Source organism: Streptopelia decaocto, assembly GCF_964273445.1.
Source record: "Streptopelia decaocto genome assembly, chromosome: 7".
NCBI lineage: Eukaryota > Metazoa > Chordata > Aves > Columbiformes > Columbidae > Streptopelia > Streptopelia decaocto.
Window position 1 is genome coordinate 42,710,204 of NC_138661.1, and position 15,299 is coordinate 42,725,502.

The 15,299-nt window shown below is 45.7% G+C and overlaps 2 protein-coding genes across 14 annotated transcripts in view; both read left to right on the plus strand.

The window, feature by feature from the left end:
• Positions 1-4,711, plus strand: part of NR1H3 (nuclear receptor subfamily 1 group H member 3) — a 29,900-nt gene extending 25,189 nt beyond the window's left edge. For all 3 annotated transcript variants that reach the window (XM_082057406.1, XM_082057407.1, XM_082057408.1), the window contains exons 6-9: positions 133-232; positions 1,357-1,470; positions 2,315-2,409; positions 2,801-4,711. In XM_082057406.1, coding sequence (XP_081913532.1) covers positions 133-232; positions 1,357-1,470; positions 2,315-2,409; positions 2,801-2,947 — 456 coding nt within the window. In that variant the 3' untranslated portion in view covers positions 2,948-4,711. The remainder of the gene's footprint in view (positions 1-132; positions 233-1,356; positions 1,471-2,314; positions 2,410-2,800) is intronic.
• A 2,121-nt stretch (positions 4,712-6,832) lies between these two features.
• Positions 6,833-15,299, plus strand: part of MADD (MAP kinase activating death domain) — a 74,441-nt gene continuing 65,974 nt past the window's right edge. For all 11 annotated transcript variants that reach the window (XM_082058800.1, XM_082058802.1, XM_082058796.1 and 8 more), the window contains exon 1: positions 6,833-6,889. The gene's annotated coding sequence lies outside the window, so the exon portion shown is untranslated. The remainder of the gene's footprint in view (positions 6,890-15,299) is intronic.

The following is a 15,299-nucleotide window of genomic DNA, read 5'->3' on the forward strand; positions in this document are numbered from 1 at the left end:
GTGGTATGTATGCGTTTTGTTTGGTTTTGTGTTTTCAGAGATGCTCTAACACTCAGCAAATTATCAATGTTGTCATGTTGTTGTAATGTTCTTTCCTGTTTTCAAATCAAGTATATCTATTTCTGTTTTCAGGTGATGTTGTTGGAGACATCTCGGCGCTACAATCCAGAGATTGAGAGCATCACCTTTCTTAAGGACCTGAGCTATAATCGGGATGACTTCGCCAAAGCAGGTGGTGCATTAGACAGGTGTTTTTTCCTTCCCTGTGTCCTTTCATCTTTTTCCTTTTTATTGTGGGCTGCTACACGTCGAATGTGGGGCCTTAAAGCTGAAGTCAGATGAGAAGTTTAGAACAGGACCAGACTGGACGAGACCAATAGCCCTACAAACTTTTTCTTTTTTCTTTTAACATGTGATACTAGCTCAGTTCATTTTTTTTTTTTTTTGGGGGGGGGGGGTGGGGTGGGGAGGGGTATGAACTTGCTTTGGAAAATTTGAACTCTTACAGCATGAAAATCTTGCTGTAAGAGTGCACTTAGGGCTAGCAGCTGGTGTCAACTTCCTTGCTGGTATCAGATCACAACAAATCAAAGCCCAGTCTTCTCTCCTTTGCAAGTATATCACTTGCTGATCTAGATGCATGCTCTGAGTGATGGCATTAGTGTGATTACATTGCAGTTGATATGAAGTCTATACTATGCACTGAAGATCACTGCAGAGTGCTTTAGACGTGTTATCAGCTCAGTATATGATGGTCTGTGGTGAAGTGATTTCTGAAGTCTCTTTTTCCAGGAGCAATGAGTAGCTGTAATCTCAGATGAAGTAACAGGAAGTATGTAGCTTCAGCAGCTCTGAAAATAAGACTTTGGCTGCCCTTCATGTGATTTTTTTTTTTTTTTTGAGACTTTTTTTTGTTTTTTAATTCCTTGGGTAGCTCGGTAGCTATTTAACCATTTATACTTGAGGTGGCTTTTATATAAAACTTTTCCCTTTGCTCTTCCTGATAGCCTTTTATTAGGAAGGCAAAAAGCAGGTAGCCAGAAGGATTCCCTCCATCTTGTTCATCCTTCTCTGATGCAGTTGTACTGTAGGAAATTAGAGACTTGGATGCTATTTTGGGGGAAAGGCCTAGAGTTTTCAACATGATTGTATGACACATAGCACAAAGAGACCTGATTTGACAGTGCTGTGGGGCATTTAAGGCTCTAAGAAAACCCAGAAATAGCATAATTTTACACTTAGAATCCAACTCCTCAGCCACTGTTGTTGGTGCTCACCAGCAGTGGTGGGATGTAAAAGGGAGGTTTCAGGAGACCGTTGTCACTGCCTCACCTTGTTCTCTTCTGTTCATTGCAGGTCTGCAGTTTGAATTCATTAACCCCATCTTTGAATTCTCAAAGGGAATGAATGAGCTACAGCTCAATGATGCTGAATATGCACTTTTAATCGCCATCAACATTTTCTCTGCAGGTAAACATCCAGGGAGATCTGAAGAGCTGCAGCAGTCAGTCAGAGGGCAAAGAAAGTAGAATTAAAGAAAGTCACAAGCTGAAAAGGAGTAATAGAAAGCGTATAGGGTCTAGTGACAAAGTATTGCTACTTCTGCTTGGGCCATTCATTATATTCTGAATTTCATAGTGCTGCCTCCAGAGCAAATCAGATTTCCCACTGCTGGAAAGGTATATAGAAAAAATAGCCACTGTTTACCTTCCTCATTTAGCAATTGCTATTTTCCCATCCCCTTCATGTACTTAGCGCTTCTCTGGTGTGATGTGGGTCACGTAGCACGCGTGACATCTAGTGGTCAAGTGAAGATCCTCTGGAGGTGACACTGGTATGGCTCTGGGCCAGGACAGAGCTTTGCAAAGAAACCACCTCTACTCTCTACTTCTGTTTCTGTCTTGTGACCTGAAAGGTTTGTTGTTTTTGTTTTGTTTTCTTTTTTTCCTGTTTTCTAACTGGCTCAACTGCTGGAGAGACTTTCCTGTTCCCTCCTGAATGGGCAGCTTCTTATCTTCACTGGGACAGGAATGTGAGACCAAACACATTAGGTAGTGCTGTTTGGTCTCTCTAACCTTCCACGTCTATAGGAGTCTGATCAGACTCCCCATGTGCAGTAGACATGACTGAGAAAGAGCAGTTACAGAAAACTGATGTAGTTGCTGCAGTCACGGGTGACTCCCAGCTGTGCTGGGTGAATGCTAGATGAGGTTTTGGGCAGAGACCATACTGAGGGACTGGGGTGAGGCAGGGATGCCAAGTCCAGTGAAGCTGCCTGTGGCAATCTGCTCACTTCTAACCTGCTTTCTGGCAGATCGACCGAATGTGCAGGACCAGTCCCTGGTGGAAAGGCTGCAGCACACCTATGTGGAAGCTCTTCATTCTTATATTTGCATCAACAGACCAAATGTAAGTGCCTGACCAGAACATCCCCAGCGATGATGCAAACTAATTTTGTGTTTATGCAGGCACAGTTCCTGCAATGCTGTTTGTAACAGGTCTCTTGCTGCCTATACTGTCGTGTTCTTCCCTTCTGTGGCTGTTTGGCAGCAGCTGTAAATGCAAGATTTGTGAGCTGTCACAGCCTGCTGTCCTGTTCCATAGTTTAGCCAGCATGGAAAGCCTGGAGTCTTGGACATAGTTTAGTATTTGTGTTCTTCCATGATTCCGGAGAATGCTGGGTTTGAGAGAAATCAGGATTGTGGTTACAGTGCATCATCCGGTGCGGTAAGTTGTTTGGGTTTTTTTTTAAGTTTTAGTGCAAATTTAGTAACAGCTGTCTGTTTGTCTGACCCTGCAGGACCGCCTGATGTTTCCACGGATGTTAATGAAGCTGGTCAGTCTTCGGACACTAAGTAGTGTCCATTCTGAACAGGTGTTTGCCCTTCGGCTGCAGGACAAGAAACTCCCTCCCCTGCTCTCAGAAATCTGGGATGTGCATGAGTGACTGCATGTTCCCAGGGCACTGACGTGCTGACATAATGCCATCTCCCAGCCTTCGCTAACGAGAAGCCAGCCTCCCCTCTCCAAAGCACTGAACTCTGGGCTAGGCAGTGCAGGGAGTGATGAGCCTGGGGTTTCAATGTTGTCATGAGATGATGCAGAAGGCAGCTGGGGTAGATCAGATGGGGGGTTGGTTTCGATGTAGTGCTCATACCCCAAAGGAATAACGTGAAACATCAGAAAACAGTAGAAATGAAGACCTTCCCCCCAACCCCTTCCTCTTTCTTCAGAGTCTTTCTTTTCTCTAAGCATGTCCTGAGGGTTTGCCCATTGATCCTCTCCTCTCTTGTTGATTATGAAAATGAATTTGCAGGAACTTGCCAAACTCTCTCTATTGAGAGTAACCCAGCTCAAAAGGTTTCTGCAGGGTCCCCAGTGTACCTGGATTTGAGGAGCTCAGGGAAGTCAATGTGGATGTTCTGGGGATTTCACTGGGTTTCCTATAAATAAAATCTCTTATATCTGCTGCCCTTTACAATGATTCCAAGAGAAGTAGCTGGTATTTCTTCATTATGAGACTTCATCTCTAGAGCTGCCCTTTCATTCTGGCCCTCCTTTGGAGAAAGGATTCCTCTAATGTGTAGTGCCCTTTGTCTAACAGGGAGGTCCCCTGGGTAGGGAACATTTGTACATCAGGAAGAGGTCAGGCATAAATTAGTGGATTTTTAAATGTAATACATTGCAGTTGTATCTCATGGTGGTTCTCAGCCAGTTCACTTTACCTTTGATGTGCTAGCAGCTGGAAAACTGTAGTTCAAAATGAATCAGGGCATAGATTTTTATCTTTAGGGGTGGAATAGAAAGATAGGTGGGAAGGACTGTTACCTAGGCTAGGTAGGTGTGGTGGAAGGATCTCAAAAACATCCAAGAATTTGGAGCATGTGGCATGTGTTCCAAGGTGGGTGTGAAGATGTATTGGCCAAGGAGAGGACACACTGCATTTAATGAAATATGTGGGCATTGTGTAAGCTTTGGGCTGCACAACTCTCAGATCATGTGCTGCAGGAATATTGGGTGTAACCAGATTCCCTTGCATCTTCTTCCTTTTGCCAAAGTCTTTCCAAGGTACTTGGTCAAGGTTTTAGTGATGGTCATGGGGGAGGTCATGGAGGTCCCTCCTGTATGAGGAAAGCCTACTGCTTTAGAAGGACACTTGGGTCTTGTATCCTTTCTTCACTTTGGGCACTGTGAGATCCACACTGGATTTATGCCCCAAGTTCTTAAGTATCCACATCCATAAGTATTCTAGGATTTACAGCAATATTTTGTCTGACAGAATATACTGTTGTAAAACATGTTCCTTATTTTCCAAGAAACAACATCTTATGGCTGATCTTGGAGATGTAACCTTAAGGATCCTGGTAGCTTGGTCTCATGAGTCTTCTCTGTCGTAGGGGTCTATGTTTGCTTGCCCGGTGAGCATCCCAGGAGTCTAGGTTCACATGGCTCGTTTTTTTTTTTTTTTGGCTGTGTATCTGAGCGCTCTGCCCGTGGTGAGGGTATCGTGTCCATTTTGCACTTGAGGTTGGTCCCCTGCCACTGGCCTTCACTCTGCACCTTTGTAAAGCACTTGTAACAATCTGTAAAATAATCTGTTGTTTTTTATAACTCATTGCAATTGCAAAAATTCTTGTTTAAATCTGTATTTTTAACTAATCTGTTTGAGAAATGTTAATGTTTATATAAAATAATAAAGCCTAATACAGGATTTTTATGTTCTCTGTGCTGTCATTAGACTGGAGGAGGGTGTAATAAGTCCTTAATGCAACAAGCTCAAAGCTGATACGAAAGTGACTGTATAGGCTGGGGAGAAGCAAGAAGTGGTGAAAAAGAAATAGCAGCGCAACCACAGGCAGTTTCTTTGGGTCTAGTATGAGGTTTTTAGCTCTGTGCCAGAGCTGGCTAAGAGGTGAAGTGGATTTAAGTGCATGTCATGAAGACCATAAATTATCCCTACATACCTCACCTTGACTTGTACAACTACATGCAGAATTTAACCCTTTTATTCCATGTGCTCTACTCCATTTTCTGCATATCGTGGCTTGCCAAAATTGAAATGGGAGTCCAGTGCTCCCCTGGCTGTTGAGTGGATTTCAGCAGGATCCCAGCTGCTGATGCATGAATACAGCAGAAATGATCAGCATAGGAGAAGCAGAGAGCTGTGCAGCATCAGCGGCTTCCTCAGCATGGGGAGATCCTCTGCCGCAATGGGAAAGCCGTTGTCAGCTCAGCAAGGCTCCACGCCACATGCTGTTCTGCTGAAGCCTCTGTGTTAGGGTTATAAAATTTAAATTGGAAACTACTAAACCAGAGGAAAAGGGAACAGGAATAGGCTTATAGGAAGCTGCAGCAGGGTATGAGGTGGGAAATAATGAGCAGAGCTTAAGAGTTCAAGCCAGGCCTGGGTGGATTAGAGGGTGGATGGGCCCTACTCCAAGGATTTACTAAAGATGAGGCTGTCAACAGGCAGAGGCAATGGTAATGAAGCTGCAGCTTCATTTTTACATTAATTTTCTTCATTATGAGCTGCATCTCATTTTTATTAAGATAAAAACTGCATGTAATTTTGAGTAATTTTCAAGGTACAACCCATGATGCTGCTGTTGATAGCAGTGGTGAAAATGGTGGTTTTCCTTGCCTCTTGCTTCTCCATCCCTTCTCATTATCATGTAATAAAATATAAGTTCCTTGTTTATATATTCATATTCACTTTTTTTAAAGTGCAAATCAGTACAGTTTTTAGTTTTATAGCAGCTTCCCGGTTCAGCCTAGTGAGCTCAAGTAAGCCAGGTGTGGGGGAAGAACTTTTCTTGAGATCAGTGGTCCTTTGTACTTTTGTATTTGCAAAATGCTACCTAGGCTTGAGACTCAGTCCTGCTGTTGGGTCTCTGCACCCTCTCTGTCTGGAATTAATTCTCCTAATTTTGCCTCTGCAGAAATCATGGGGTGCTTGAACTACAGTCCTTGGCAGTGTTCCCTGCTAGCTGGACCCTTATGCAACAGTGAATATTCGTTCACAATATTCAGATCAACAGGAGGAGGAAGAAAAGACGCGTGTATTTCTGAAATACCCATTCCTCCACAATGCACAAGAGTATAGATGTGGAATATCAAATAAAGTATTTCATCATTTTGCACCTTTTTTTTAAAGTGTTGGGATACTTGAAGTACTTCTGGTTCAACTTTTGAGTTTTAGTAATTTTGGTTTTGTTAATAAATGGATAGGGTTGTGCAGTGTACTAGTTTATAGGAACTTGGAATTAACCTAAAAAGCTGTATCTCAAGCTTTTTATAACCAGATTCTCTTGTAATCTTATGAAGCCAGCAGCAAATCAGTAAGTAAGTAGCCCAGTACACAGAGTGTGAAAGTGCACAGCACTGGATCTCCTCCTTGTAAGGCAGCATTTCCTTATCCTCGCTGCCCTTGCTTGCCTTGAGCCAGGCTTTGCTGTGAGGCCGAGGTTAGAGAGAATCCGACGCTTTGCGTGGCAGAAATGTTAGAATCGCAGAAGCCAGGGTCTCCTCACCCGCCCCGGCCCGGCCGCAGCCTCCTCCGCAGAGCTGTGTGCGCAGCGTTCTTCCCCTCCCGCCCTCAGCCGGCCGGCCGCCCCTCGCCGTGCCCGGTAACACCTGAGGCGGGGCGGCGGGCACCGTGACGGCGGCAGAGGCCGGGCAGGCCTGGGCTCCGCGCCCTCCCGCGTCTGCGTGCACTGCAGCGCCCCCCTGCGGGAGGCCGGTGGGGTGGTCCCCCCGCCGTCCGTGCGAGTGGTTCGCTCCGCTCCTCCCTCCCTGCGGGCGGCCGTGGCGCGTCCCGCTCCTGGCGCTCGATGCGGAACTGGCCGTGCGGCGCAGAGCGGCCCGGGGGGGCGGTGGCGGCGCGGGGCAGGTGAGCGGGGCGCGTGGCCGTGCGGGGGGCGCGGTGCGAGCGCCCGCGTGTCCGGAGCGGGGAGGCGGCCCCAGCGCCGCTACGCGCGGGTCGGGCAGGGGAGCGCGGAGCCCGGCCGGCCGGCGCTGCCGGAGGTGATCCGCACCCGGACAGCTGGCGGCGGGGCCCCCCCGCCCGCCTCTGGCTCTGCCGCAGCCGCCCGGCCGGGCGCTGAGGTGATGCTCGGTACGGCGAGCCCTTCCGCAAGGTCACTGCGGGAGCGGCAGAGGCGGCGGCCCGCCGCTCCGGGGAGCGGGGCCGGCCGAGCGCTGCTTTATCCTCCCGGGGCTCTGGCTCCGGGGTGCGCGGGGCCGCTCGCCCCCGTGGCCGGTTGTGCGGCGCGGCCGCTCCGGGCTGTCGCCGCGGGGCTCTGCCGGCAGCCCGCCCGTGGCGGAGCGGTCCGCGGGCGGGAGCGGGCAGCAGCCCCTGGGGGGTCGCTTGCGGGTTCGCAGCGGAGCGGGGGCTGGGGCGCGCCGGGGCTGGCTGGGGGGGGCGGCCCGGGCGGGGAGGGGGCTCGGCCGGCGGCGGGTGCGAGCGCGCGGGGCGGCCGGCGGGCAGGGCCGGGCCCGGCAGCGCAGCGGCTTCGCCCGGCTCCCTGCCCGGAGAGCGCACCGGACAGCGAGGGCAGGTAACAGGGACCCGCAGGACGGACCGATCCGCTTTGGCGAGGAGAGATGTGCAGCTTGCGAAGGGATTTTTCTGCTCTAATGTGACTGGAAAGGTGCTTTTTACTCCTGGTTTTGTGAACAGCAGATCCTGTTACTCCCCAAGACAATAGAATAGGAAATCCACTTTATGCTAGGCAATTTCCTATAAATCAAGAGCACGTTTTCGTTAGAAATGGGTGTCACCACCTTGCTGTGTTGCTCACTCTTATTTCCATGTGGAGGGGGGGAAGAAAGCTTGGTCTGCCTTACTGTTTGTGTGGAGTCACGATAAAGCATTGCTTAGAGAAATGATAAGCCCTGGAGGAAACTGATTTGTTATCTGGCTTTCTTCTCTCCCTTTTTTCCCCAGCTCGCCCATATACCACACTGTTTTCAGACATACACAAAATAACATACATTATAAATTTGCAGCCCCATGGCGATGGCGTGGAACTGGGAGTCTGGCAATATGTGGTGCTTTCCCTGGGCAAGCCAGCCATTTTCTCTACATTCAGTGCAACTCTGGGTCAGCATTTCTGTTGGTGTGCTCTCAAGTGTCCTTGCCGTGCTCTTTGCAGCATCACTTATCTGCAAAAAGGATGTTACTGGCAGCCAGAAGGAAGGGGAGGGAAGATGTATTGTGGCGTCCTGAGGGTCACATAACCGTACCAAAGTCATCTAAATATAGGTTATTTGGGAAGTGTCTTCATTTTTTGGACTTTACGCTGCTTGAACATTGGCAGCTGTTTTGGATGGGCACAGGAGGTACTTGCTGTTTTCAGCACTAATGAAAATCTGCAATCCTGACATATCAAAGAGAGCACCTCAGACATCTAACACAGCCAAAAGGCAGTTTTTGCGGGATCTAATCTTTCCATCACCTCGTAGTGTGTTATGTAATACAGAACTGATCAGTCATTCCTGCTGTAAAATAGTTCTTTTGCTTTACTGTTGTATTGTTAGAAAATGCATAGCCCTCGGACCCCATTTAATATACCCTGGAATTAATTATACACTCATTAAGCATCTTACTGTGTGTTTAACAAAATGGGAAATCATCAGCAGGTCTCTAGAACACTTTTGTTTGGAAGATAATAATAGCCTCTCTGCAATAAAGATCTTGCACATGCCTATCCAGTGGTGCTGCAGTTGTATTGCAAGTCTGGAGTTTGGAGTTTTTTTTTCCAGATTAACAAATTACTCCTACTGCATTAGTTTCCACATTATTACTACTTTTAAAACAGTTCTAGTTTTACTGGATGGGCTAAAAGGAAAATAATGTCCACACTGAAAGAATGTTCCATACAAAATGCATAATATGGCCAATATATATTTTGATGATGTTTGTGTTATGTGCCAAAGCCATGAATGGTGGTGAACCACAGGCTGTGTAGCAAGTGACAAAAAATAGGTCTTCTATTTCAAAGTTTTCATGGAAAAACATAAATATGCTGGAGGCCAAATATCTTCTTCAACCTTGGTGTAATTCTGTAATTTTTTGAAAGCAAACAAGGCATCCAACTTCAGTCTGTTTCGGAAGGATTTTGCAGACGGAGAAATAAAAGTTTAAAGGATTTTTAGCAGTAAGCTGTGCCCACCTAGCCAAAGTAGCTTTTTAGGCTTTAGAGTATCAGGATCGATGGTTCAGTAGAAATGGTAGAAGCATCAATGCATCTCAGCTTTTACTAAACCACTGGCCATGTCATCTTCCTAAATTAAATTAATGTTGGCTTTGTTGTGTTTGTGGGTTTTTTTTCTCTTGCGTTGAGGGTCACAGAGCCTCATCATTTATAGCTTTTTCCCCTCTCACCTCAAACCATACCAGATATTCAAGTTATGTATAAACAATATACTAGATATATCTCTGGAAAGGTGTTGAACCTGGTCCATTTAATATCTTTTGCAATGAGTCAGTTGAAAAACGAAATACTTCTGAACATTTATGGTATTAGCAAGTCAGAAGTACCGCTGATTTCTAAGAGAATAAATCTCTTCACAGTTTTTGATTTACAACACTGGAACGAATAGATTTTCTCTGATACTTCTTCCCCATATGCTTGTTAGAGAGATTATTTTTTGGGGAAAAATACTCTTAGAGATCTAGTGCATGAGAGTGGATAACAAATGATATAAAATTTAGTGACTTGCCTGTCACATCACACTCTAGTTTTTTAACTAGCTGGGTAGTGCTGTCATGCTTATAACGTGGAAATCGATTCTTTTTTTTTTTTTGTTAAAATCAAGTACAGGGTTGGATGTTTCACTTTCCATTAGGAAGGAATTGGAGACAGGCAATGCATATATTACAACCCAGATTAATTCCTGCAAATGTCCTTTGGCTCTGTTGTGCCTGCATTTAAGAAATACTGCATTAAATTTCCGGGCAGCCCCTCAGCAGAAAGGCTTTGACGTAGTTATTCAATGCACTAGTAGAAAATACAGAATGCAACTACTAATAGGGGATTTGCAGCAATGAGGAAAGGATTTAGAAACAACAACAAGAGCTTGGTATGCAAGATTAATAGCGCTTTGCCAGTTTAAACGATCTCCATCTATCTCAGGGTATGAATTTTCATGAAGGAAAAGCATCTTCGGTGACCTAATGAGACACAAAGTGAAATAAGAATGAGCAGCATGAGGTATCAATTAGAAGGGAATGTTTTTAGTGGGATAATCTGTTAATCTGTGGAATAATTGTGATGTTTCTTTTGATGATGGAAGGATTTGCTGCATTTTCTTCTCCACCTCAAGAGCTATGAAGAACTGTTACAACGACCTCCTGTTCACTCTCTGTATCTGAGCCCATATAATTCAGCAGGTCTTCGCTCTGTTGTCTGAGCTAGAAAATAATTTTAGAGCGATTAGGTTATCTGTCACTGGAGGCCTTTAAACCTGTCACGACCACATGAAAATTACTGTTGATGATTGAGAAACATGCTCCCTATCATCTTCTTGGAACTAGAATAGCCAACTGAAACCCCAAACCCAGCAAAACTCTGAAGAAATAACCCACATACTGCCAGGAGAACTCCCAGACGGGGAGGCTGTGTCTTTTGGTGCCCAGAAACCACTGAATTGTGAGAGGCTGTGTTTGCTTTTAATCACCACTATTAGCAGGACCATTGCAGTGATGAAAAAGAAAGAGGTGCTGCTTGCATATGCCTGAATTGCCTCTGCTGAGGCGGCTCTCATGCTGCATTCCTAGGCACTGCTTGCTTTTCTTTGTAACTAGTTTATAAACAGTTGTTCCAAGTGATATTTGTGATAATCAGGCAATTAACCTTGGGTTTTTTACCCAGGGGACGAAGATATATTGCTGTCAATCTGGGTATCTGATAACCTCCAGGAACTATGTGTTATCTTACAAGCAGAGCAGCATTTTTTTCCTTAATATGTTCCTTGTCTTGTCTGTGAGTTCAGCACCTGGGTTGTGTCCTGCTTCCCTTTATGTTCTAACTGAATTTCCCACTGTGAGTATCAAATGTGTGTATTTTACCTGCTCTGGAAAGACCCTTGCGGTGGGAGAGGGGAACTTCTGCCTCTGCGTCAGACAGCAGGAGGAGAGGAGAGAGGAGAGGAGGAGACCTTTTTGTGAGAAAGACGGTTAAGAATTGAAATGGGTATTCACCAAAATTGCTTCACCCGAGAGCAGTGAGCCGCTCTGCTGCCGTGTCTGTGTCTGTTTCCGCTTCATAGCGGTTGAACTGTGCTCTGCTGGAGCTGCGAGTTGGACGTGCTTGCTTCTTGCCTCTAGAGCACCTCATTTCTTCCATCTTTCTCTCATTAGACTTCAGACAAATCCAGCAGGTGTTGTGTTTCCCCTCCCTCCTTTGCCATGGTGAGTGCTGTTGTCTAGAAGGTCCTCTCAGGACCCCTTGTTCTGTCACTCACTGGCCCTAACAGTTGCTTGAGGTGGTTCCTGTCCCTTCTTTGCTCCAATATTTATGTGTGGGTGAGTCTGCCAAACATGTGCTTCCCACGTCCCAGAGCTCTAGCAGGGAAAAAAATGCTTTGCTTTCCTTTCAGTTTTGACCAGCTGGTACTATGATTTATCACCAAAATTAATAGTAGGATCAGTTTGAGAGTAGTAATTTCCACAGTTTCGATGATGAGAAGGGGAAGGTGCACAGAGAGAAGGAATAACAAGGCAGATGGCACACATAGGGAGACAGGCTGAGTGTTTCTAAGGTGAGGCAAAACAGATGTGAAGCTCTGAGTACCAGTTCTATGGTGCTAACAACAGCCAAATAACTGGATTATTTCAAATACTCCTCTTTATTTTCCAACTCTCATTATCCTGAGCAATGTTTCAGTGTTTTCACACTGGTTGTGAATGTCTCCCTTTTTTGCCTTATAAATGGCTGGAATTTATTGTGGGAACCCCAGTGAGCCTGTCATTTCTCTTCAGGAAGGAGAGTTGTGTGTGCCTGTATGTGGGGGAGGTTGTGCCATGAGTGATGTCACACGTCAAATGAGTAGATGAACAGCTTGAAACCGATGTGAGAGGAGAAGCCACTAGTCGTTGGTGCACTCCTGGCTGTTTGCCTGCAGTGTGACTTTGCAACCTGCTGTCCTTTTGTACCAGTCTCTTCTCTGAGCTCCTGGCTCGGAGCTGCTCACCATGGCGGGGGAGAGCCCTGAATAATTTAACAGTTGAGCTGCATCCAGCAGTTATCTCAATTTAAGTGTCACATGCTTTGTTGTTTTGTGTTAATTTTTTATGGCTGTATGTTTGCAGTGTTTGGCTTTTGGAAAAAAAAACCTGCTGGTGCCCATGTTATGGGAACTGTGACCTGCTTCTCAAACGGGAACTGGGCAGAGGGCTGGCAATGGAAACATCTTGTTGGTGCTGGGGTCTCAGCTGCACGCAAAAGCAGCGGGAAAGTTTCTCAGCTCAGAACTTAGGCTGAAAGTGGTTCTGGTTTGGAAAATAATGTAGTGCCATAGTGGTTGCAGAAGGTGAGACTAATTCAGTTTGGGGGTGCTGTGTAGGTTTTGAGGTTTTGGGTTGACTTCCTGCCCCCCACACCCAGCTGCTACTGGAGTTTTGAGGTTTGATGAAAAGCTGATGAAGTAGAAACAGATGAGAAGGCCCTTGTATTTTGTGATGGTGGTTGCAGCAGGAGGGAAAAAAAGGGACAGACTTGAGTGACGGGCAGGGAGCCCAAGCTACTGTGTTACTGTAGTCTCGTGCAAATCCCTGGAGATTATTTTTAAATAAAATGTGAATTTAAATTCAAACAGTGTAGAGCGTGAGAACTGACCAGAATGACAGAGGGTTTTTATGCCGGAATTTATGTTCTGTGAGAAGATGATGAGTAGTGCTCTGCATGCCCTGCACTATGAGGAGCTGCAGGGAGGATGGTGAGAGAGGTGTTGCAGGCAGTAAAGGAAGGGAGGAGAATAAGGTCTTTACCCTAAATTGAAGCGTGCAAAATTAACTGAGGCTGAGGCTAAAAATCTGTCATCTCCTTCCTGTTAGCAAGTAGCATACTGTAGAAACTGGATGTTTCTCCTGCATTAATTTATTGTTGATGGTTTTCCCCAAGAGTGTAGTAGAATAAAATGAATAACAGTAATAACATATTGTTCTTTTTCTCATGCTTATCTCTCACAGCTTATTCAGGGCCTTGGTCTTGATTTTTTCTTATGTATTTTTTTTTTAAAAAAACAATTAGTAGATGAATGTCCCAGCTGTGTGGTTTTCAAATATCTCCTGGTGGGTCCAGCTGTGCTCCTGTGGGGCAGGTCCTGCTGGGACCACTCCTTTGTGTTTTCTGCTGCCCACAAGTTCCAGTTAGGATTGCACGCTTGTGTTCGCACACTTTGCACATCCTTTTTGTGCAAGACTGGATGTCAGCGAGTGTCTGTGGAAGCATCCTGTGGGTACCTGGGTAAGAGGATTTTGTCAGCTGCCGTTGGTACTCAGCTCTCCACGAGCAATGATGACTTCTGATATTTGTAGTATTCGTGGATATGGAAAACCTCACCCACTGGGAGGCATTTAGCGTGTTGCAGATGCTACGCTGTCATCTAGCTCAGGGCCGCAGGTGCCAGGAGGTGCAGGTTTCGGCGTAGCCCCAGGCGGCCCTTGTGCCGGGGTGAAGGTTGTTTGTAGCAGGGCTGGGAGCTTTGGCGGGGGAGCAGAGCGGGGGGAGCGCTGCAGCTGCTCTATAAATAGCCCCGCCGGGCTAAGATCTGGGGACTAAAGATTGGGTTGCTATGGAGATTGATCTGAATCAGATTACCTGTGGGGCTGTTTTCACAGCATGTGCATGTGTGGCGACTGCATGGCCTTGCAGGTACAGCAGGCTGCCTTAGCTGAGCATTTGGCTGAAGCAGGGGGGAACGAGGATGCACTGCTGAAGGGCCAGCATATGACAAGGACAGGGAAAACTGTTCCTATAGCAACCGAGAACCCAAATCACTCCAGCTTCACTCTGTGATGCTGTGGAAGGGCTTCTGTCTGTGTGGCATGGTACTTCTGTTTGTGAACTCATTCTGGTCATGTTTGGTCTATTTGTCAGCATCCCTATCCATGATATCTCCATTTTGCTCTGGAAAATGGAGATGGAGCTAAAGATGTTTGGCTGTGTTAGTACTGTTTTCAGAAGGCAAAGAGATAATATAATTTAATAGTGGGAAAGGAAGAAATCTTTAAATTATTATCACTCTTCAGAAGGGTTTCCAGTGATGTCTTTTTGTATTGCCAAAAACTGTTTTCACAATTCATTCTCTAGTTCTCCTTAATCAGATGTAGTCTGTCCTTTCCCTTGAGCTTTATGGTTGGATGGATGGAAAGTGGAAGCAGTTGGGATGCATCTGCTGTTTTATCTGTAAGGAACTCTTACTGACTCAAGTGATGCTTGTGCTCCAGGGAGGATGCTTTTAGAAACTGCCTGCAGTCCTGTTCTCTACTGGGTGATTTGTTATGCTTGGAACTATCCCTAGGCATTTAATAGAACCACACCTATATTATAGACAAACCATAGTAGATAAATACTCCATTGTATGTTTTAGGCATGCTTGCAATGCTTTGAAAGTGCCTCTTTTTTTTTTTTTTTTTTCTTTTTTTTTGGTGCCAAAGTGCTAGTATGTAGGAGTCGCAGCGTTGGCATGCACTGCTGCCTTGCCAAGGTGGATGGTAACACACAAAGCAGCTGCACCAGTATAGCAAGTCCATCCAGGTCTGACTTCAGAAATTCTTCCGTGTTCTGTTAAGCTCTGGAGAAGGGGGGTATGTTCTCAACTCATCTGCACTGTCATTTCTGTTTCTTGCGTTAGTAGAGCCACTGTAGTTTCTGGGTAATAGGGATAATGGGCTTCCTACAATGTTGCATATTTTAAAGTATAAAACCACTAGCAGTGTTTAATGTTAATACAGCTACTAAGCAGAGAAAGTGTAAAATGGCTCATATGAAATGGGGACTGCTTGTCTGCTTCTTTAAAAGTTTAGTATAAGCAAAAATAGTATGTACTATACCAGAGATAATGGTTGGAATCACTTGAAACAGCCTTGAGGAAGAAGTAACCCAAATTTCAGTGGTAAAGATTCCATAAAGATTATTAAAATGTCTAAGTACAGGTCAAAGCTACAATTAGTAGTTCATATAGTGCTTCACACTGTGTTGATTCCAGTTGTACAGTGAGTTAAGTGGGGTTCCTGGCCACACAGGTGAGATTGGTTGGTCCTGAGGTACTTGCACCTATTTCTCATAGCTTAG